This window comes from Aphis gossypii, chromosome 2, assembly GCF_020184175.1.
Source record: "Aphis gossypii isolate Hap1 chromosome 2, ASM2018417v2, whole genome shotgun sequence".
Lineage (NCBI taxonomy): Eukaryota > Metazoa > Arthropoda > Insecta > Hemiptera > Aphididae > Aphis > Aphis gossypii.
The window spans coordinates 16,368,287-16,392,496 of record NC_065531.1 but is presented as its reverse complement, the minus strand read 5'-3'; the positions used below and the strand labels follow the sequence as shown (position 1 = coordinate 16,392,496).

General features: G+C 27.5%; 2 protein-coding genes and 2 long non-coding RNA genes across 4 annotated transcripts in view; 1 reads left to right on the top strand and 3 right to left on the bottom strand.

Annotated features, from left to right (window-relative positions):
- Positions 1–1,796: 1,796 nt before the first annotated feature.
- LOC126550218 (uncharacterized) lies at positions 1,797–4,809 on the bottom strand. Its single transcript, XR_007604260.1, has 3 exons — positions 4,610–4,809; positions 2,727–2,860; positions 1,797–2,299 (listed from the first exon to the last, which is right to left on the bottom strand). It is a non-coding gene; the product is annotated as an uncharacterized LOC126550218 (long non-coding RNA).
- A 3,552-nt stretch (positions 4,810–8,361) lies between these two features.
- LOC126550129 (uncharacterized) lies at positions 8,362–10,030 on the bottom strand. Its single transcript, XM_050201109.1, has 5 exons — positions 9,784–10,030; positions 9,604–9,718; positions 9,319–9,442; positions 8,870–9,110; positions 8,362–8,521 (listed from the first exon to the last, which is right to left on the bottom strand). The coding sequence occupies exons 1-5, from the start codon at positions 9,883–9,885 to the stop codon at positions 8,381–8,383; spliced, it is 723 nt and encodes a 240-aa protein (XP_050057066.1). The 5' UTR covers positions 9,886–10,030; the 3' UTR covers positions 8,362–8,380.
- Positions 10,031–10,255: 225 nt separating this feature from the next.
- LOC126550343 (uncharacterized) lies at positions 10,256–11,471 on the top strand. Its single transcript, XR_007604417.1, has 3 exons — positions 10,256–10,513; positions 10,802–10,913; positions 11,157–11,471. It is a non-coding gene; the product is annotated as an uncharacterized LOC126550343 (long non-coding RNA).
- Positions 11,472–14,450: 2,979 nt separating this feature from the next.
- The window catches only part of LOC114125945 (uncharacterized), a 56,322-nt gene continuing 46,562 nt past the window's right edge, over positions 14,451–24,210 (bottom strand). The window contains exons 2-5 of the mRNA XM_027989781.2: positions 21,735–21,835; positions 19,904–20,045; positions 17,407–17,541; positions 14,451–17,299 (exon numbers count right to left, since the gene is read on the bottom strand). Of these exons, the coding sequence (XP_027845582.2) occupies positions 17,076–17,299; positions 17,407–17,541; positions 19,904–20,045; positions 21,735–21,835 (602 nt within the window). The 3' untranslated portion in view covers positions 14,451–17,075. The remainder of the gene's footprint in view (positions 17,300–17,406; positions 17,542–19,903; positions 20,046–21,734; positions 21,836–24,210) is intronic.

The window sequence follows — 24,210 nt, the reverse complement described above, 5'->3', positions numbered from 1 at the left end:
AACGCGTCTTTATTACAACAGGACACTATGACAATATGTTTTCATCAGATACGATACGTACTAATGAAAGTACTACAGAGTACAGTCTATACTGCTGCAGAAGTATGACAGTGTGACACTACTAAGTACTATAGTATAGTTGTACTGTAGTTGTAGTAGTGTCTACTGATACCACGTTTATGATAGTATGATCATTACGGCCTAGCTGCAGCAAACTTATTATTGTTGTATAATTATTAATTAATAATTAATATACTTATTCTTATTCGTGATAAACCACTTATAATATGGGCAACAAAAAAAAAAATAATACGTTTATTGTACCTATATTTTAAACTATGTAATTAAGCATTAATCAATTTCAAATCTTAGATGATACTATTTAAGTTGAAAAAAATTGACCATATTAGAAACGATAATGAATCATTATTTTTTTTCAGTAACAAATTGCCAGTAGATAGGTATTTAAGTATACAGTGCCACAGTGGTTACTGGTCAGTAAAACTTCCATATTATAAAACCAATGCCGTAGCCAAGGAGGGTTTAGACCCCCCGCCCGGAATTTGTTGAATAATTGCTTTGTTGCATTAAAAATTCGTGCATTTTTATAATTTCGTATTTAATTACATAATAATATATTATAACATATTTATACTCTAACACCCCCCCCCCCCCCCAAACAAAATATTTTGCTGTCCAAGGCTTTGCATAAAACGAAATCTTTTTGAGAACCTAATTCTTTTATATGTCCTTAACTAATTTGGAATTTCTTTGTGATATTAATTTTTTAGTCATCCATAAGACTTCGTAATAATATGAAACTTTCGCTGTATAATTTATACACGTAATACTTAAAAAATAATATAACGCAGTGAATAAAAATAAAATATGGTCAATATTGAATATATTATACATCAGATCTATTTGAATTACAACAAAAACTACTAAAATAGTTATTTCCGATATCTAATTTTATCGAAATTTGAACTCGAAATGACCATACATTTTATTTTTATTTTTAATTGAACAAAAAAAAAACATCTACAATAAAGGTTATTAATTCTGATTTAGAAATATACAATACATATTTCTTACAATAACATTAATTAAATTATATTATATAAGTCGGTCAGTTTTTCTTAGGAAAGTTAATAAATTTGAAATATTTTAAATGATAGGTTCTAATACTTCGTTGATGTTGAGTGGATTATTGTGCTTATGTATTTTTGAGAATTTTAGCATAGGTATGGAATGTATAAAAAAGTATGAAAAACCATATATTAAATTTTCAAATTGTTGAACTTTAAATTGGACATTTTATAATTAATACATCTACCAAATAATTTGTATGTATTCGTTTTTTTTTTTGAAAAAATGTAAAACTTTGAATTTCTTTAAAAGTTTATCATCAAAAATTCCATCTACGAATTTTCGGTATTTTTTAAAATATCATGAATATTACTTAAAAATAAGGCTTGCATTTTGTAACAAATACTACTTTTTTTAGGGATAGGATAGAAAGATAATAAATACTTATACATAAAAATACATTAAATTCCTTTTGAATCGTTCTGATTTCAATGAAATAAACTTTATTTTGATTTTTTCGTATTTTTCTTATTTTTTAAACAGTTTTTATGAAAATTTAATATATTTTTATGTATTTAATATGTTGACTAGGTATATATTATTATAAAACCAGTGAAAAAAAACAGTTATAATGGAACATTTATATAAAATAACTAGGTATCATTATTGTGCTGAAATCTAAATGACCGTAATTAGGTATAGTTTTATTTACAACTTAAGGAAAAGGAGAATTATTTGTATATCAGTATATTCTTATAGCACTTTCTAATACTTTAGTTAATTGGTAAATGTCAATCAGTTTAGTAGGTACAGTGTTCTATACAATTTAACAGTATGATTTAGTTTATATTAAATATGCATTATATGCACCAATTACTTCATTTAATCTTGAAAGATTATTTTTATGTACAAAAATATATTAGAACCTAATAGGATGAGTTCTGGAAAAAATAGCTTGACTATATAATATGGTCGTAAATTTGTTTTCTTTTTAGAACTAAATTTAATAAATGCAGTTTTTGATTTTTTTCGTCTACTTAAAATGATTTTTTAAGTATTTATTTTGCTATAAAATGTAAGCTCTTTTATGAGTTTGATTTATATGAAACAGCTTGTACGAAGTACTTGGCATCGATCACTTCAGTGGATGGAGAGCTCGTTTTCGATGTATATAAAAACATTTTGTCTGATAATAGAGTCAGTTTCACAACTGAAAATTTATTTTAACACAGTCGTTAAATCTTTTTTAAATTTTAAAATAACATTTACAAAAGAAAAAAATGTATTTAATATCAAATGCTGTGAATTAAAATAAGTAAATATTTTGAAAATTTCAATGTGTGAAAGCTAAAATTATTATTTTTACTTTTTATAATGATATTATTGTGAAATGTTTATTTTTTTTTTATAATAACAAATAATGTTTAATATCATTTGAAAATTATGTATTATAATTATAATACATTTGAATTTCCTATCGCAAAAAAACTTGAACTTAAAAGCTCCCATAAAATTTAAATAAAATAATTTGTCCACATTTATGATATTTAGCTATATCTACTATATCTTATAGCTATCAACAATATTCTACGTAAATATAATATTTTATGATTTTAAAAACATTGAAAGTGACTTACAGAATTTTAGATGCAAATTGTTATTTATTTCAACTATGTTTATCGAAAGAATTTCCGTCTATACAATCGTTATTTTAATGAACACACTATAAGCATCAACGTACAACAATAGAAAACAGTAATTATTTGAACACCTAATAAATTAAAATATAAATTAAATTGATTAAGTAATAAACTAACTGTGATTGTGATACAATAAACAATTCAATGTTGTTATACGATAAAATAAGTAATGTATACTGACACAGGTAGTAGGTACTATCTATTTTATTTTTATTTATGGAAAATACGAACCTAAACAATTTCTCATAAGTAAACCTAATTTTTACCCTAGTATATTAAGATAATTGATAGACTTTTAGTATTGAACCTCTTCTCGATTACATTTTAATCACTGAATGTATAGTATTTTATACTACTTATTAGTACTTAATAATAAGAAGATCCGAAAATGTACAAATATATTAACTACTATGGTGCATCTAGTACTAAATTCCCCCTCCCCGAAATTTGGTCATAGTTCAAATCCACCACCATCAAACTATCATAGGAAACCAAAGTTATGAAAAAAATAATCACGAAATTTGAAATTTGTATACTGACAAACGGATGAAAGGAAATTATAAGTGTCGAAAAATGTTTACATTTTTAAATGTCAATATTCATAGTACAACGATAATAATATTATAAATATTATTGCGGTGGTAAAAATATGTATCCGGATACAAATTTACCTCTATCACAGCGGCACCTACAAGACAATAGAATTTTTACCACCACGATTACACCGTTTTCATTACCTATTTTATTATCTATAGACTATAATGTATACAACTATCATGTTGGTAGATATTAACTGTGGCAACCATGCATAAAGCATAATATTATGATATTATGATAAACTGAAACCCATAGAAGTATAGACTGGCCCTGCCTATTTTTTTTTAATAATACGTGTCGTGAATCAAGATTGAGGACGCTAATAGTAATAAGAGTGATCGAGTAGATATTTGAATTTTGAGAGATCGATTAATGTATATGCACGTAATTATTATAAGAATGTGATTTTTGAAAATATACTATAATATTATTATAATTAATATATTATTTAGTCATAGTTAAATTGCCACCAGCCTATATAATAATGTTTATCATTGTTGTTGTGAAGCATTTACAATATTAATACATTTAAAATTATGTAAAAACCTAAAATTTCTTCAAAAAAAAACTAATGGTTGTAATTATGATAAATATATATATATATTTTTTTTTTTTGAATTTGTGATCACCTAAAAATAGAAATTTTTACATGATTATGTAATCCTACAGACTCCGCGAACATCTCGTTAATTGTATATCCGTATATCAGTGTTCAACACTCGAATATTCGATGTTCCCATATAGGTATATTATCATAGAACAAATTGTATTTAAAATGCAATTTTTTTTAAGTATCTGTACAATAAATTATGAAAGTTATTTGTTTATAAACGGAATACATTAATTACAGTGGCTTTAAAAAATATAACGACTTGTAAGCCCTATATTTTAAGTTATATTATAATTTATAACTATTAAGTAGTAAGTACACTTTTAGTTGATCAGCTGTATATTATAATTGTATTACATAATTCATAGGGTTTAATTGAATATTAAAGGTATTAATATTAATAAAACTTTGATAGTTTGAGAGTCTCTCATATTTTAATTATTTGATAACATTAAAATAATAATAATATAGGTAATGTATCTATAATAGTATATACTATATACTTAATAACGATATAACATAATATATTATATAAGCAATTAATATTTAATACCCGATACTTAACAAAAGAAGATTTAAATCTTAAAAACATTAAAACGTCAAATAAACTTACATAATGTTCAATTATCCAATAACCTAGGTGGTAAATACCTAATAATACAATGTAAATATTGAAAAAATAATTTCCTAATTGTTCGAATGAAAACTAAAGATAAATAATCTGCTCTGTGAATATTGGTCAACATCGAGTACCTACACTTTAAAGTAAATAATATTACTTAGTAGTTAGTATTTACTTTATCGTGGTCGCGTTATGAGATCGTTAAAAACAAGGAGGCATTTAAAACATATTTTAGTACCACACAACTAGATAATATCTAGTTAAGGATATTATTCCAAAGACACAATAAATTTCCATAATATGATATTTCTTTTTCTTTTTCAATTTTTGTGATTTTGAACAAGTATTATTTTCTATGTGCCAACGTAAAAGTATAACGCATAGATAATTAAAAAAAAAATAATATAGGTACCTACAATTAATTTATTATCTATTATTATTATATTATAGAACAAAAATTTTATACTAGAACATATTATTATATAAAACAAATATATTAATTCATCTGATATTTCAATAACTAGGTAATGAATAAACAGCACATCGAATTTTCATTATAAACATTAAAAATAATATAATATTGTAATATCACATAAAAAATAATATATTACAAAATAATAGTTACATAATATATTATTATCTAGTCAACAGTCAACTAAAAATTAAAGACAGTTAAGTTATTATGACGACAACTGACGTCTGATTGGTAAGTAGTAACTTATATAGAAACTAATATAGTAACTAATAAGAGATTCCCAACCGGGGTGCCGCTGCACCCTAGGGTGCCTCGAACTTTATTTAGGGTTCCGCGAAATTATTTGAAATATATTTTTTATTATGTTATTTATGCAATAATAATTAAAAATAAAAATATATAAAAAGTTAATTTTCAATGTAAAAATGTGTTTTATAAAATACAATATGTGTACATATTATATACCTACATCTTACTATTTTTTGATATACATATGCACTGCTAAATAAAACCGAAGTAACCAAACCAAACCATACCAAACCGAATAGGATGCCTCTGGATTTTTAGAAAATGACTAAGGGTGCCGTGAAAAAGGTTGGGAACCTCTGGATTAGTTATTCTTTTCTATGCGTCTGATTGCAAGACTACGTATCATTATTCTTATATAATATCGAATTATAGGTAAAGTAATAGATAATATGGGAGTATGATACAAGACGTAGGTAATCTGTAACTAAATTTTATAATTTTATAGTTTTATACTACACATCAGAGGCGGACTGGCCCACTGGCCTACAAGTTTTCAGCCATGATTTCTGAATTTGATAATAGAGTACGTAGTGTAGCGTTAGTGACAGTAATGCATTATTATTTATTATGATATTAATAAATCTTTCGTGTTCTTAAAATTTCCATTCTACGGCAGTACGATACATATTACGCATTTATATTTATACACAGAGCTTATATGAGTACTCGTGTCTCATTCATTATAATATTATGTTTATCTGTAACTCGGGTCAATTGTAAACGCGCGTTCGGTAAACCAAAAATACGTTAACTCTGTACCATAATTGATCTTTTATTAGGGTACTAGGCCACTAGGGGCTATTGAAACTCGACTAAGGGTGTTTGGATCGATTTTACGACCACGGACAGATTAACGATAAATCGTTATATCGGATACCTACTAGGTAGGTACCTATAGTGATTACCGCCTATATGTTACAATGTTACGAAGTGATATCTCTAAAATCTATTTTTAATCATAGTGAAAATTCTATTTATTCATTGAAGAATAATGATGTAGGTACAGAGGACCCAATTATCTTAAGCATTAGGCCGAGTTTAAAAAAAATGTTGGGTTTCGTGGGGGGGGGGGGGAGGCAATACTACCCTATTTGTCTCCCATGGCACATTTAACTTTTTTTGATTAGTTAGAAAAATTTGTTATAATGATAATTTGTGCCCGTTACAAATATGCATGTCGAATAGTCGAATCAAGTATAGTGTTGTTTCATCGTTAGCTCCACAGGCCACAGCTCGTAGATGTATGCTATAACAGGTCATCAGTAAAATAAAATAAATAATAATTTTTAAATATTATTTTAATATCCATAAAATAAGTATATACCTGGTTAATAGGTATAACTATCAAAATCGTTTTGTATTTCCTTGTTTAGTTAATATCTGTCACTGATGACTGATACATAGTTTTATAGTTACCAATAATATCAATTGTGTTGGACTGGGACTATATACCTAAACCGGTTTCAGGAAATTTACTCAATTAATAATTGACCAAATTATCTAGCTATTATTAGATATCACACAAAATATAGGTCCCAAATTACATCGTACCAGCTTTTTATATTTAGTGGCTAGTTTGTCCATGCAATATTATATTTTACTTACTTGTACCTAAATCTACCTAAATTGCATCTAAAAATACATAAAATAAAACTTACTGTCTTTTTGATTCATCATAGCCTAGCTGGATCCGCTAAAGCTATATGAGTATGAAATTTAGTTATTAGTTTCGTTTTATGATGTAGAGACCCACTAAGAAAGGATTTTCCAAAATTAATTTCCTGAGAGGGTTAAAAGGAATAAAAACAGAAAACGTTATTTCTTGATTGAATTTTTTTTAAGCCTCATCTAAATGTTAATGGATAACTAACACCTAAATAGAAATAGCCAACATTTTTTATAAAATATAAATAGGTAATGAATTGGAAATTCATATTGTTTTGCAAACGAAAAATTGACAACTATTTAATTAAACAAAAATGAAAAAATAAAGTTAATGAAATATTAATCATGCTCATTATGGTTCAAAACGCAATCAATATCTATGATGTAATATTCTTTGGTGAGATTGTTATTAGTTAAAATATATTTTAAATTACCTACTGTAAACTCATATCGTCCAATTGGTATAGATACGTATATTATAATTTATAGTATATTAGTATGCATTGAAAAATGATTTTATGAATGTGAACTTATTGGAATTTATACATTTTAAACTATAGATATAATCCTTATCATCAAATTTTCTGCTAAACATGGCCGACAACTGAATACTGTCAAGTCAGTATAAAATTCATTATAGTCACAAACACTGTTGAAATAGTGGTCAAAAAATAAAAATTACTTTGTTGTGTCCATCGTTTATGCATAAAATAAAATACAAATTGAGAAAAAAAATGTCCGATTTACCGTCCGGGCGGATATTATAATATTTTTTGTTTTTACGTTTTTTAAAAAACATTTGTGTTGATGCTATTGAGGATCCATATTTAGAGTGGTTTTCAGTCATAAAATCAATGACCTTCTGAAATTCTTCTTCTTTATTGAATTCAGAAGTATCATTTCTACGTAGATGTGTAGATACTACATTATCATAATATTCGTAATTATTTGTTTCAGAGTTTACTTCATGTTTTTTACACTTCATTTTATTCTTATTGTATTTTTTTAATGTAAATTGTCCTGCAAAAATAAAAATTATTGTGAAGAAAATTACTGTTGACACCATTAAGAAGGATAAATTTATTAAAGTAAGATTATTTTAATTTTTTTTTTTTTTGTAACCTGTAGACAATTGATGTTGCAGAATTTGCCCAATTTTTATAAATCTTTTTTTTTAACTTACATTCAATAAATGATATAATGCATATTTTATTCTTTTCATTATAATTATTTATTATCATTGAAATAGTTAACAAATTGATTATAAAAATAAATATTGTTTACAAAAGAGTAATAACCTCATGAAATTATAATTAAGTGGTATTAAATATTTCATCTGATCGCTTGATCTCATGAATATAATTTTCTGCTAGTTTTAAATCATCAAGAGATTCTTTAAATTGTCTTCGTTGATACAAAATTGAAGATCTCTTGATTAACGAATTTATCACCAACTATTAGAAAACAACATAAAATTATTATATCTAAACAATTTATAATTATAAAAATATAGGTCAGTTTTGTTACATTATTATATAGTAATAAATATTTTATGTTATATATACCTCGTATAATTAAACTTTCTGGTTTTATAAGTAAAACTGAAATTTTTAAAAACTGAAATAATTTAAATTATAAAAATATATATTTAGCCCTATGACCAGTGATCTAATTAGAGATTTTTTATAAAATATTTAAAATATTTAGAAATTATGAATTTGTTGTAGGAAGTAATAACATAATAAAACCATACATTTTTAAGTGTGTATACACACATCACTAAATATAGTTTAATTTTATACCTTTTTAGGAGCACTTGGTGTTTCTACAACAGTAGTGAGATGTTCGATTGCAGTCACATAATCTCCCCGTAGTAATGCAAAAGTACCAAGAAGATTTAATGCCAATGTTCTTCGAATTTTTCTCATCAACCTTTTCTTCTTATTTTTATTTTTTTTCTTCGCCAATTCTTCTTTACATGCCTCCTCAACGAGTTCATATTTTTTTTGCCGGAGGCATGTAAAGGATTTGGCGAGACCAGTTCTTAATAAGTTCGACGAAAAACAAACATTAAAAATTATGTTGTAAGTTATAACACATTTTATTATAAATGTAGTACTGCAATGTGTATAATATATAAATATATTATAATTATAATTCAAAGATAATTATGCTGTATATTAATACAACTTTTTTTTCAAAAATAAAAAGGCTGGCTGAATCGAGTAAGAATCATTTAAAATAAACTCACTGAATTTCCGTTTCCATTAATGCGCGTGAATATGTATCGTCATATGGATCTTCACTAAAAGAATTCAAATAATTTTCAATGATGATTTCATCAGGCAAATCGAAGTCATCATTGTTCTTTTTTCCTACATGAACATTAAAATATTGTAATAAACACAGTAAAATATAATAAGATAAAAAAAAAATACAATTTCTAATTATATGAAATAAAGGTTTTCATGAATGAGAAAAAATAAGTCTAGTTGAGTAATTATTAAGTTCTAGATAAGAAACTAAATAAATATACCACATAAAAATATTGGACCTATGGTCGAATTATTGTCAACCATTCCTAAGTCTTTTAGCTTTTTTTTGTATATTGGTATGATTTCATGTTTAACTTGACGATTCTCATTATTGTACTAAAAATAATTTAAGAAATTATATGAAATAAATGTTAAATAATTAATAAGTTTATATTCAGTACCAGTTTATTGTAAGCAGCAGCCAAGCCCGCAATGCCCACCGCAATACCGCTAATGGCAATACTCATTTTCCAATTATTGGATATCATGCTATTGAACCACATACTTGTTATCGATTCAAAATCAAACTACGACAGAAAACGAATTGTTAATAAAGTGAACGAATTAAAAAACACAGTGAAATAAATAACATGCATTTTGTTGATATTCCTAGAACGTAGTCCAGGACGACGAAATAAAATATAATCAAACTATAAACATAGATGAAAAAATAAATATTATAGTAAGTATCTATTATATTATTATTAAAAATAATAAAATAAAATAAATAAGTAGTTTAATTTATTTATAAGTTATATTTATCCATAAAATTAATCTTCTCCTTTATCCTTATATAATACAATGTGAAGGAGTTCGCGAAATTGGCGACGCAGCAAATAAGGAACGCCAATTCAAAAATTAGATTTTTTTCCGATCGCTGTTTTCTGTAGCTCCGTGGCCGCGTCGTTATCAAAACGAATAGTTCTCCTACCGTCGATAATGCGATTATCAAAACAAACGGTTCTCCTCTGGTTAATAACACGAGTTTTTGAAAACGATTTTTACAATTTTCGCCGGATTTTTCAATTTTTCCGAAAGTTTTTCACTTCGTTGTTTGCGTAGCTCGCGTCTCTTGAAGGCCGTGCGTATACGTGTTTTTCGTCGTTTGTGTTTGTAGCTGTCACGATCGCGGTACGAATTTATGACAACTTTAAATTACACTGTCGTTTATCGATTTATATCTTTACATGACTGATATCTAGATATTCAACTAGGTATAATTTTCTGTAAATATTTATTTTTAAACGTACAAAAAAGCACCAGAGAAGCTACGAAACAAACATTTAAATACAAATTCTTGTTTTGAAATAGCTCGCTTATTATACTTTATTATACACTATATTATATTAATATATATACTTGCTTAAACTACTTCACTGTATTCTTCATATATATAATTCACATGTTTTATTTCAACAGATTGTCTGTATATGAAATATATACTATTTGAAGCTTGAGTTTACACAACATTTTGATTACACTTGCTACTCTCATATTGTCCTCGATGTGATGCAGTCGGCTTGCTTATATGGTGGGTTTAATTGCGTTTAATTCGATTTTTCCCAATGATAACAGACAAATTAAATTGAATGTTCACGTGTCATTCGATTTTAACTTGTCTTATTCTATAATACAACATTACACTTTCGACGTCATCGTCAAGAGGCACGACAATCCACCGTAGGTGGATTGCACTGTCCGATTTCGATTTACATCATGACGTGTTGACTGGTAGCTAGACACTCAACTAACATTTTTTTTTGTTTACAATAAGCACCGGGAAAAGCGACGGGATAACTATTTACACCAGACGATAACTGCTAGACATTTAGACATGGCAATCGACTTATTCATATTTTTTACAAGCTCAAACCTCACTGATCCGGTGAAACGATTTTCACTCTCGACCAACTTGAAGGCACCCGAGGAAATTTCCAAATTCCAGCAATTGAGTTTCCGCCAGCCACTAGTTGTGATAATAAATTACGAAATGACAAGAATATTAATAATAATGATTGCAAGACAGTGGTGTACCTGAATTGCCTACCCAAAACGCCGCTGAACATAATATCAGTAATGAAAATATGTGTACGCCATATTGCCATTTTACATAATAATATATATATATATAAAAACAAATAGAAAAATATTTCTAAAAAACATTAGAAATATCGACTATTATTAAATATAAATATTTTTTTTGAAATAAATTTAAATGGCTGTTGCTCATATCCAGGTTTAGGTACACGATAAAGGAATTCTTAACGATAAATTATACGTAGGTACCTATGTACGTTATTTTATGATTCTGTTTTTAAAAATTGAGTAAAACAGTTTGCATAGAATATACTAGAGAAAACGTCGTTAACTTAATATATTTATAATATTGGAGCGCATTGTATTTATAATATTATATTACTACAGCAATGTTTATATAATATATAAAGAGATATGTGTGCTTATTTATAGTTTTGTTTATGTGAATAAATGTTTTAATAACCGATTGTGTTTCGCTAAATTGTAAAATAACACGGAAATTTCTTCTAGGTTTTCGCGTGTATACTTTTGCGTACCATTACATGTATTATAGCTTGTAGAGTTATAATATTTATTAGTCAACCACTACCACGCGTCGGGATCATATTGGCAGCGCTATCTACCGCTAAGTGCTTGAACTTTTCATCGTGTGGGTGAATAATGATCGTCTGATGTGTTTTGCACCTAAGCGGCGCAGTCGTATATGTTTTTTGTAATTATGTTTTCCATTCCGATCGTACTCAACCTTAGATTATCTATTTTCTTTACAAAATATTGCGATAATTTCACATTATATTACAGTTGTTCGAGTTTTTTTTCCACAAGACAGATTAGCAGTTTATTTAGTTACGTGATCTACATAATATTGTCATCTTGATATCGATAAATACATACACAATAGGTACAATAAGTGTATATTATGTACATTTTATATGATCCAATTAATACAATACGACAAATTCAATTAGTTATATAAGATAACCGGGTATATAATAATGTAGATTTAATGGGACAAAAAGAGCCCCGTTTGAAGTTTGTTGGGACAAGATGATGTTTAAAAACGGGACGTACGGTGGCCTTAGGAAAATCGAACACTCAGCGGATAGGTATCTTGTGGCCGTGTTTTGACGTATTTCTGGTTGTTTTTTTTTGTGTTTTTTTACTTAAACCTTTGGTGTAATTGTACAAAGGCTAATACAAGGTGAAATTGGCAAAAAAATGTGTTTTTAAAAAAATATAGAACACCATGATATTGTATGCATTTAATAATTTTACTATTCGTTTTTTTTCGTTATAGATTATACACTTCGAAATTTGTCAAAATATCGTTTAATCGTTCTTGAAGAAAATTAGAATATGAATATTCCATTCTTGGTGATATATCTCGGGGCGATCTTTCAGCAAAACCTGATGTTCTTATGTTTCATCTTATAAAGAACAAGTCTGTTTTAAAGCTTAAAAATATCGGTTTTTTACTTAGAAATATAAAAGAATTCAAGGATGAGATCTGTTTCAAAACATCACGTCTCTCACTTGTCAGGTCAATACTTGAATATTATTCAGTATTATGGAATTCGTAGCAAAAGGTCTAAACAAATCACTTGAGCGTGTTCAAAGAAGATTTTTACGATGTATTGGCTACAAACAACAGCTTATTACTGGTGACCTTCCTTTTTTGTCTATACTCTACACCATTGAGAATATTTCAAGAGAGTCTACATTTAGAATGTTTGGATATTAAACGCCAAAGTAACGGCATTTACTTATGTTCAAATTTTTTAACGAAACTGCCGACATCACGCCCTGAGCTTCTGGAAGACTGGAACTAGAACAATTCCATGTCCCTTAATATATGTCTCGTTACTGTTCTACCTTCTTTACAAAAAAAATCACCGATCATCATATGGATATAATAATCTAATTGCGTACCGTATTGCGAGTGAATGCATATAATTTAATAAATATCGACACATTCAACACAAAAAATCTGGCATAGTGGCATCCCTTAGTAATCATATTATGATTCTCAAATACTTATCTATCTATATTTGTACATTATTCTGTATTTATAATTTTTTTTATTACAAATGTTAAGTATATATAATTAAGTCGATTAATGTAGTATAAAGTTCTTTTTATTTTTACTACACATACCGTATTATTTTTGTTATATATCTTGTGTAGTGTTTGAGCCTATACAGGCTATAAATAAATAAATAGTGTACACTGTAACTGTATCTGTAACTGCCACTACTTTTCCCCCATTCATGATATCTATATTCACCCTTGCTTTAGTGTAAATCGGTAATGGTCGGGCAATACACCTGTGGCGTAACGGTTACGGTTTAAGTGTATTTAGGTTAAATTGTATTGGATTTTAAGTGTGCTCAGGTTAAATCCTATTTCGGTTTGAGTGCAATAAGATTTTAGTGTAATTCGTTCGTGGGAAAATCGGACTTGGCTGGATACGTCACTTCTGCTGTACACGTCTGGTGTTTTTTTACGTGTCAATTAAGAGAATAAAGAACAACTGTATATGAGAGCTTTTCATCACTGGAATTCATTCAAGAAAGTTTTTTTTGTACATAAATATTTTTATATTGTAACACAATTTATTAAGCTTCTTATAACAAGGTTTCAACATGACATTTCCCTCTTTCCGGTCCGACGTTGATAATTTTGAACAAAAGTAGGGTATATTTTTCTATAGTATCTCGTAGGGATGATTTTTATGTCTAGTATGTGCAACGTACATAGTACATTGTGCATAATATTTTCAATAGGTAATAATAAACTACCACCACACGACGTTTTAGGTATGCAGTTTTAGCTACATTATATATTAATATTGTCATGTGTTTAAACCCTTAAAGCATTCATTCCCTATGAGGTTTATGATTGTTGCCGTTCCATAAGTTGTAGGTTATAAAAACGATGAAACTTCACTTATATTATGTATAGTAGATGTATTACTGATTAAACTGTTTATGGGTGCGCTCATTAAAAATAAAAATAAACCAAAAACAACGAATGATAAATTAGAAGACAATTTAATTAATGCATCAACGCTATTTGAATAACAGCTGTATATAATCAAGGCGAATAATTGGTTTGTAATATTATAATAATATTTATTGAAAATATTAAACATAAAATAATCGGAATAGGACTTTAATTGGTAAATTATATAAATATTCAAATTACACACACATTATATTATATCCTTAATTTCAGTAAGAATAAGGTATCTATTACATTTTTTTTTCTGAAACACTATATATGATATCTTAATGTAGATATGTATCATAAAATTGATGTATACAAATCTAAGTATACAGATAACTACAGATATGAGGTACTTAAATTATAATTTAGTATAATATAATAATAATAATTTCTAATTATTTAACACAATTTTAAAAGGGTAAGTATACAAATGTATGTTTAACAAAAAAGTTATAGATTTATTTTAAAAAATCCAAATCAGATAGTAAAAAAAAATTATTTTAGCAAGAGAGAAGTTATGTATTTAATTGTAAAGGTTTTTTTACTATAGTATATTTTGCTTAAGATTTTTTCATCGTAGTAAATTTTTTATTTTTAAGAATACATTTTTAATCACTAATAAGGATGACTACATTACATAAGTTATAAGTTATAAAAAATTAAATTGTTATACTACTTATATAATTATTATTAGTAATAAAAATTTAAATTGTTATACTACTTATATAGTTATTATAAGTAATGAAAATTTAAATTGTTATACTACTTACATAGTTATATACCTATATAATATTATAATAATGGTATACACTGTGCACAATTAAAAAAAAAAACAAAACAAAAATCATTAGTTTATTTATAAAATAAAAAATAATAGTTATATTGTGAAACACATAGATAATAATTACTAATAAACGATATAAAATATATTTATTAGTTTAAATTTTAAAATATTTAAATAATTCATAATGAATACTCGTTGTAATAGTCAATTACTATCTTTTGTATGAAAATTTACATATGTAAAAATAAAAATATATGTACATACATTTGGGTCATAAAATACAGCTAGTAGCACTATAGCTACTATAGGCATTTATGTTATTACAATTTTTTTTTTTATCATAATGATGTGGTCTGTTGACGTGGTCAATATAAATTATTGCATTGTAGTGGGGCAGAAAGGCCAAGTCGCTCAAGATAAAATATAAAATATGATAATATTATATTTATATGTATAATGACACTTATAATATAACTATTGAATATTTGAATGAAGGCTATACAATCCTGGAAAAGCTTGAAGCCAAATATCACATGCATGATGTAAAGTTAAATGTAAAAACAATAATTTAACGGAATAATCATTACGATAATTTTTTAAAACTAAGAATAATAAAACGAAAAATCTTCCACGAAATAGAATAATAAAAAATTGTCAATATTAATTATTCCGAAAAAAGACTACTCTAAAGAACAGATCTTCACTTGTCACACGTTAAGAGCATCCAAAATAATTTCTTCAACCGCGCCGCTGGTGGACGGAAGTTTGGAAAACGAATCAAAAGCCGACCAAAGGATGCAAAATCGGTCGCCGCCAGGTCATGTTCTTAACGTGAGTCGAGTACATATGATTTATGTTCCTCCCTATATTACACCAGCAAACATAATATACTTTCTTTCAGTTAAAATATAATATGGACAACGAAATGAAATTAGAATTACGTTTTATATACAGATCTTAAATTATTATTATCACATAATGTCTACGACATAATATTATGTCTGAACCGTATTATTACCATGACATCCTAAGCAAATTGGTCTTTCTATCATACATCGTTTATTGAAAATTTAAATTATGGTATATTTTTATTGACTTAAAATTTCCATTATTATTTTTATGGATGTAAAAAAAAAAAACCGTAAACAATATAATACCTTTAACTACATCATTTTTATAAAATTGCAAATTCTGCAAGATAAAGGGTACAAAGCAGGAGATCATTATTTTCGATATTCAGTTTGAAATACAGTTGTTACGCTAATACCACACCTACTATGATAGGGAATAATAGTGAGTATATGGTATTATATCTTTAATACACACTATTATTGTAGGTATATTTTTTTTGAACAAAAAGTAGCAAGACGTCGACGAGCATTCAACAGTCAGGATTTTCAAATAAAAATGGAAAAATTACAGTAATATATTCTTTTGGTATTATAAATGGCAAAACATGAATTTCGAAGGTAGATATAGAACCCAGATGAGGGTAAACTCAAACGGTCACAGCTCAGTTTCTTATTTTTATTTAATGAGGATTTATTACTTATTAATTTGTAATTAAAAATAACAAAAAATAATTATTCAAATAAAACAAATTAAATACCAATAAAAAGAAAACCGTGTAAACGTATGTATAAACTCAAATCAAAAATTATAAAACCAAAAAACATAACTATTTAAATAATAGTAGGGGCATATAATAATTATTATTACTATAGACATTTTTGGGAGGCATTACAATTATTATGGTAGTAATATTATTATAGCTGTTTTTGTAAAACAAATCGCATATTAATCGTAAAAGACGCATCATTTAATGTACATAAAATTTCCTCTCTCTAGCTCTCTCGTTCATTTCCATCAAACGACGTTGACGGCAAACATGTCCATATTGAAATTGCCGTTGTTCTGTTCGCTATTACTGTTGCCGTAGAATTCCGGTTCGGAGGTGTCCTCATCGCTCAACGAATTCAACGTAATACAGTCCTTTGGGCTGCACGCGATCTGCGAATTTTGGCCACACTGACATTCCAGACAGGATCCCGTGTCCCTTGGCAAAACGCTGCCAGGCTTATATCTAACTCCTGCGTTTGAAACAAACTTGATATTAATAACAACGATTAATAAATTGTTATTTGATCAGGATATAGATGGACACAATTTCACGATAAATTTCTGCGGTATACATTACCCATAACGAGGCAAAACGGCTCGGCGTCTTCGTTGGGTGTCACAGTGGTTGTCTGCAAAACGTCCGAGGGACTCGAGTGCGGTACAAAGTTTGTTGATTTCGAACTCGCATCGGTTTCAAAGGTAGTTGAAATTACTAAAACATAGTAAATTTCCCAACGCGGACGTAAAAACATTGTTCGGCTTAAAGCTAGACGTACACAAAGTTATAATAGACATTTCTCGCGATAGTATATAGTGTCAAACGTAAACCGTTTCTGGTAATCTTTGCATTATCTATACATTGTTTCTAATAGAGTTAGGTGAGATAGAGAGTGGTAATATTATGTAAGACGTAATGCGTATATTATTCTGTTTTAATGATTAATGACTTTTAAATAGTTGGATATTGTGGTAACTAGACATGGATAATGTCGAATAAACTGTAAGTAGCAATAACCTACCCGATGCTTTATTCGTATACATAATATATTGTATAAAAGATTAGTAACTTCAATACTAACTTAACTATTGAATAGAGTGAATGGATCGAAGTGTGTATTTGATCAAATTCGCAAAGAGGTGCAGGGATGAGTGTTTTTTTATTTTGCTAACCAAGGTGTCGTAGATTTTAGTTCTATTGTTAACCCTTATAAAATCAACTTTTGAATTATAAATAATGTGCACTTTATAAATGCATGATGTTAATTACAAAAAAAAAAAAAATCTTTATAACGTAATTGTTAAAGCACTCCAAGAATGGTAATATTACAATGAAAATTGTTGGTAATATTCATAATATATGTCTTTTTAAATCGAGGATACTAAACTATAAAGTATTATAATAGAATGGACATGAAATGAGAAAGGAAAAATAATTATTTTTTTAGATAACATTTTTCATTAATATAAATATTATAACTTTAACTGCATTTTTTATCCGCACAGTTCAGTCATTGGTATGATCACTTCAATAACGTACAATACTAAATTTGGGTATAGATAGTCAGTGACGCCGAATTTAGACCTTTTTTGTGAAGCAAAATCTAAAATGTTTGTTCCACCACCTAACCAAACTTTTCAGCCATCTAATATGATATAAGAATACGTACAATTGTTTTGTTTCACGCTATCAGGCATCAATTATAATATAAATAATACCGTTAATACCTTATTTAACTTTTTTAACCCATTAAGCCCATATAGACTCGTTCACCTATAATACTCATCCATCCATTTAAGGACTAAGAAGTAAAGCGATCGCTTCACATGCCATATGAGTTCGGTACCATTGTAGATATTATATATATTTATATGTAATACGTTAAACTACAGTTATTTACCGCTACGGATTTCGGTTTGGTCGTTTGTTCGTGCACTATATATCTACTAAAAAACGATAGAGAACTGCTATACAAAAGATTTAAATCCCTTTAATACACGCACACAGTTATCACTATCATCGCTACATTATTTACATGTTTAATAATGACGGGTTTTTTTAAAATGTTTTTTTTCCTACACCGGGCTTTTGTTTTGTTTGATTATTTATTGTCTTTAGGTTAGTGTTATACTGTGCACACTGCACATATACACATATATATACTCCTATAGGTGTATAGAATTGTTTTAACTCGTAAATATTGCAAATGTCAAGCTGTTGTATTTATATACCTTAACTGTACACACAAAAGCTTTGGTAAAAACATAAAAAAAAGGACGGACAGGACACGGATGTGGAGACCGCTTTGCTCGCCACCATGTACCTAATCCGTGCACATATGCTGTAGTGTTGTATAATACTTATATTTTATATCAATTTGAAAGCAATAATAAATCACTGCGAATTACGAAAAAGATTCCGCGTTGAGCTCGATTTACCACGTATAGTTGGTATATAGTGTTAAAAGTGCTCGTAAAAAGAATTAAGTTACTTGTAAAGATTTTCAAAGTTTATTAAATTTATAGTTATACCTAATAAGTAATAAGTAATGTTTGAAAGTTATAGGAAAACAGACAAAATATGAACAAAAAGAGTGTAAAGTATGCGGAAAAATAATATAATTGGCGAAGAAAAAAATGCTTACAGTAAAGAAAATAACAAATTTCAAATTGTGGCCTTAGAATATCTTAAGAAAACTGTAGTGCAATATAAACTGATATAATGGTTGTTGGTTAAGCATGTGTTTTATAATGCGAATGTTAAAAAATGAAGAACAAACAAAAACTACAGTTATTTTTTTCAGCTCTATTGAATTGTAGAATTTGTATCTTTAAAGGTAAACGATAAATAGGTATATAAGTATAAAGATATGTGTGTCATAAATTATAGTGTCGAATAGTCATCCAATAATAGTTTTGTAAATAGTTTTTTTTTTTTTTTTAAATCGAAAACAGACATGAACCCTACATATTTTATATAGCCGTTTTACGTGTAGGTATGAATGAATACTGTGTATATATATATATTCATTTAGACCACCCACGCATTGAAATGTCTTTCTATTGTTATATATTACTGTTTATCGTGGACGTCGATTGCGGTTCGTCGTCGATCTCTTCGACCATTGTGTCTGCAGGAACTGTGTCGTCGCATTGCCAATAACAAAATATTTGACCATCGATGCAAATGCACGCTTTACAGTGGTCGGTAAACAGTATCTGTTAAACGTAAATACAATCATTGTTAAATTATATGTATATTATACTTGTAAATTCATTGAACATACAGTTTTTTTTTATTGAATACGTATTGTAAAAAAATTAAATGAATAAACCTGGTTTTTCAAGATGATCTATTGCGATTAAAATCTATTGTGTATAATACGAGTGTTACCTACTCGTATACATTTTACCTGGAAAATTTAAACAGGAACCTATACATTTTTACAATTACCAACGTGAATAATTTTTATTGAAGTAGTTCGATATCTAAAAACCGGAATTTGGACGAGTTGTAAATGAGTTTTGAATTTAGAGTTATATGTATTTAAAGTTTAGATAAGCGGAGTGGAGTTGTGCAGGCATATCCCGCTTAAATGGATATTGAAATAAAATGATGAGCATTTTTCAATAAAAAGAATCATTCTGTTTACTGAATTCTGAATTCGTGATCGCGTTTGAGCGTAATATTACATTCATATTTACGTTCGTATATAATATGCAATTTAATTATTTAATATTAATGTAATATTGCGTAGGTACTGTATGTAAATATTATGGTTTAATCTCTGCAGCAGTCCAAGCCCTTTGATTACTTGATCAATTTTTGGCTGGTTAGGGGGAGTGACGGCAAACAATTTACCACGCATATAATAATATAATAACTTTATAGACGATCGATAAATAGTAAAGCCAAAGATGATGGGTGTCTGCATCGCTATAGCCAGCAGTCATCATTGTAATTTTGTAATAGTCCGACACTCTAGTTTTGTATGTATAATTAGTGGAATAAATTTAGATGAGGTATGATGTCCGGGAATCATGAGGAGAAAATTTGAAATTGATTAGATGAAGAATATAATACACGGGTCGTGGGAAATCGAATTTATCGAATACCGCGGTGTGTAGGTAATCAATTTAGAAATTGTGAATTTACAGAATGCCTGCGGTCGTTCAAGGGTACAGCCTCGATCTGGTTGGCAACGGTCAACGGTATTATAACATAGTTTAGTGCCGGGCGTATCTATATATACCAAACACGATAAGAGCCTTAGAGCCGTTAGAGGGTTGGGAGACTTTAGCCGCCTCAAAACAATATCTATATATATATATACTTAAAGTTCACCCGAAATGATTAGAAAACTAGAGCTATATGCGTCCGTTTTGGTAATATTAAATCGAACGAAAAACATCGAAAAACCATCATAATATATATACTCTATACTTATAGTATTTATTTTTTCGTAAAACATTATCTGTATACCATTTCAACATTGATGTATGATATTATGGGTATAGGTTTTATACAGTATCTTTACGTACCGCTGTATAATATATTATAATATTATATACCTTACGTGTAAGCCATAACAACACACGATGTTTTATGTATAAAACCCATCTATATATATATATATATATATACATAAAGGTGTGCAAAAAGCGGCTGTATCATTAATTGCGCTAAGGTATACACCGTGGCAGGTGTGTATAAAACGAATAGTATAAAGTACAATAATATATTATATAGTTCAGTTTAAACTATTAAGTTCGTACGCACATCGAATCAAAAATAATATAGTACATTCTACGTACGGTTTCCGGCGAACGGCTGTGCGGCATCGCGCAGTTATACTTACTTATAATTAATTTACGGCCATAATAAAATGTTAAAATCGCATACTGTACCTTTTGACTGTGATTATAAAGCACTCCTGAAACTGTACACTGTTTTGTCCCTAGCGGATTGGAGAACACGGCGTCGTTTAAGTTCCGTATGTTGAAAGGGGCTGAAAAACAGATAATATTAAATTAATTATAAACAATAGTAGGTTTATACAACAACAATAAATTAAGTAACAATAATTCTACGACAAATAATTAAAATATTTTATCCGTAATGCACCGAGCACACTACTATTATATAAGTACTAGATTAATGACAAAAATAATTTGGAGGGACAAAGGTTGACTGTTATATACCGCCAAACCCCATACGACGACGGTCATTATATTATTTTGGTGTCGCTGTCTATTATTACGCGTACACAGCGTAAACAAAACCACTGTCGATGTATTTTGTGTTTCACAATTCTGCATATTATAATTTAAACTAAACACGTATGATCATAACTTATTTTTGTCTTGTGTATTACGTACGATTATTTTAAGTGAAATTTCCACATAATATAGGCATAAAAATGTTTTAAAATACATGACGATTGAAAAGTTACACTCGTAAGATAAAAATAATAATACTTGTAGCCTGCAGTGTATAGGTACTCGGAAAAAATATTTTTCAAAACAAAATTATACTCAAATTATGTGCTTATATAATATCTTTTCGATATTTTTTATAATGAGTAAAATAGTATTAATAAATTCTTATACTTATGGTTTCAATTTTTTCAAATCATCACCATTAAAACAATTTAATTATTTAATAAAGTAGGTATATCATGTTAATATGGTTGGCGTGGAAAACAATTTCGCATGAAATTTATTTGGTTTGTCAAAGTTTAAAGTCGAGAGATGGCGGTTTCCATACTTTCCAAGAGGTCGGTAATGGTTAGTGAACTTTTGTAAGTATTTGTAATTTGAATTTTGAACATTGCAAAGTTAAACACTTGTGTGATGTATGCATATTGTATAGTAATTATACAACATCATAGGAAAAATACAAATGTCAATTGCTTTTCTTTTCTTGGTGTCAGATATTGCAGCGGTGTTATGATGTTATTATGTGCCATATATTATTATTACAAATTTAAAAGCTAGAATATTATAATAATATATATATTATATACATAAAAAAACTGACTTCTTACGAGTCTTAAGAATATTGTTTTGATACCATTTTCTAACTAAAATGTGCTATAGGTATAGAGCTGTTACAAGATCCTTTTTAGTCCTCAATAAGTGTTAATAGAAAAAATATCATTATTTTAATAATTATATTTGTAAGGAATTTCAAAAACTATGAATGTGCCTTTTGATATTTGACTTATTTCCTTTGGAAAGTATTTTTTTTAAAAAATATTTTAGCAGAATGATTAATATAAAGTTTTAAATTTTTAAAAAAGTAGTATGTTTTTATTTTGTAAACTCTGTTAAATTAAAATATTCATATTTAAATTAAATAAACTTAAAAAGAAAATTTATTTATGAAACAACACAGGGATTTAAAACAAAAATGTATTAAAGACGTTGAGTGATTGAATGAATATATTTCTTAACTTGAAAGCTTTTGTGATAAATTATCGTATTATTATTTTTAGTAGAGCTCAGCTTAACTTAAAATGGTCAAGATTTAAAAAAAAAGTGTACATAAAAGAATTTTAAGTCCAAAGATAATTAGGATGAACGAATAATACAATTTTTTGACACGTGTACACATTTATAATATAAGTTACATTGTTGTTTTGTTGTAAATTAATCTGAATTGTTAATACATTTTCGAGGAAGTTATAAAATGTGTATAAGTGAAATTTCATAAAAAGTTTTAAAAAAACTAACAAGATTAAAAACAAATCAAGAATATCATAATTAAATTCAATCATACATTTTTGTTTCATATAATTGTATTATTTGTGTCTATGGTTTATTGGATATTGTCAATCAAAAATGTACTTGAAAAAAATTGAAAATTTTCACAGAAAATATAAACCAAATACATAACTTTTAATTCAAACATATGATTTTATTTTGTCTGTATATTTTACTATCAATAAGTTATATACTATATTATATATTTTGATATATATCACTTCTCAGCAGATTGTTAAATCATCATGGTGTTCAATATTTCTAGATCCAGAAAAGAAATAGTGAATTTCATTGGTTGTACAATTATATATATTTTTATTATTATATTTATTATTGTGTTTGTTATAATGTTTTGGAAAGGAAAATATGTTTTGATATTATTTTTGAGAATTGCTTTTGAAAGAGACTTGATGCAGTTAGTACTTTCAGCTAGTCGAAAACCAATAAAATTTCTGCAGTTTTCTTAATAAATGAGAAAAATTAACAGAAAACAATAATAGGTTAATGGGAATATTTAATATTTACCCAACAACTGTTTTGGACAAAACATCAATTTTATTATTTTGTTGCAATTCAGAAAGGAATAACAAACCATTAGGTATTAGAGTACTACTTCATT

Bases quoted from the DNA above. Each gene is read 5' to 3' on its own strand.
- LOC126550129 (XM_050201109.1), bottom strand. From the start codon at position 9,885: ATGTGGTTCAATAGCATGATATCCAATAATTGGAAAATGAGTATTGCC. The intron at 9,719-9,783 runs GTACTGAATATA...AATTATTTTTAG, and splicing joins CTGCTGCTTACAATAAACTG to TACAATAATGAGAATCGTCA. The intron at 9,443-9,603 runs GTATATTTATTT...ATGTTCATGTAG, and splicing joins AGGTCCAATATTTTTATGTG to GAAAAAAGAACAATGATGAC.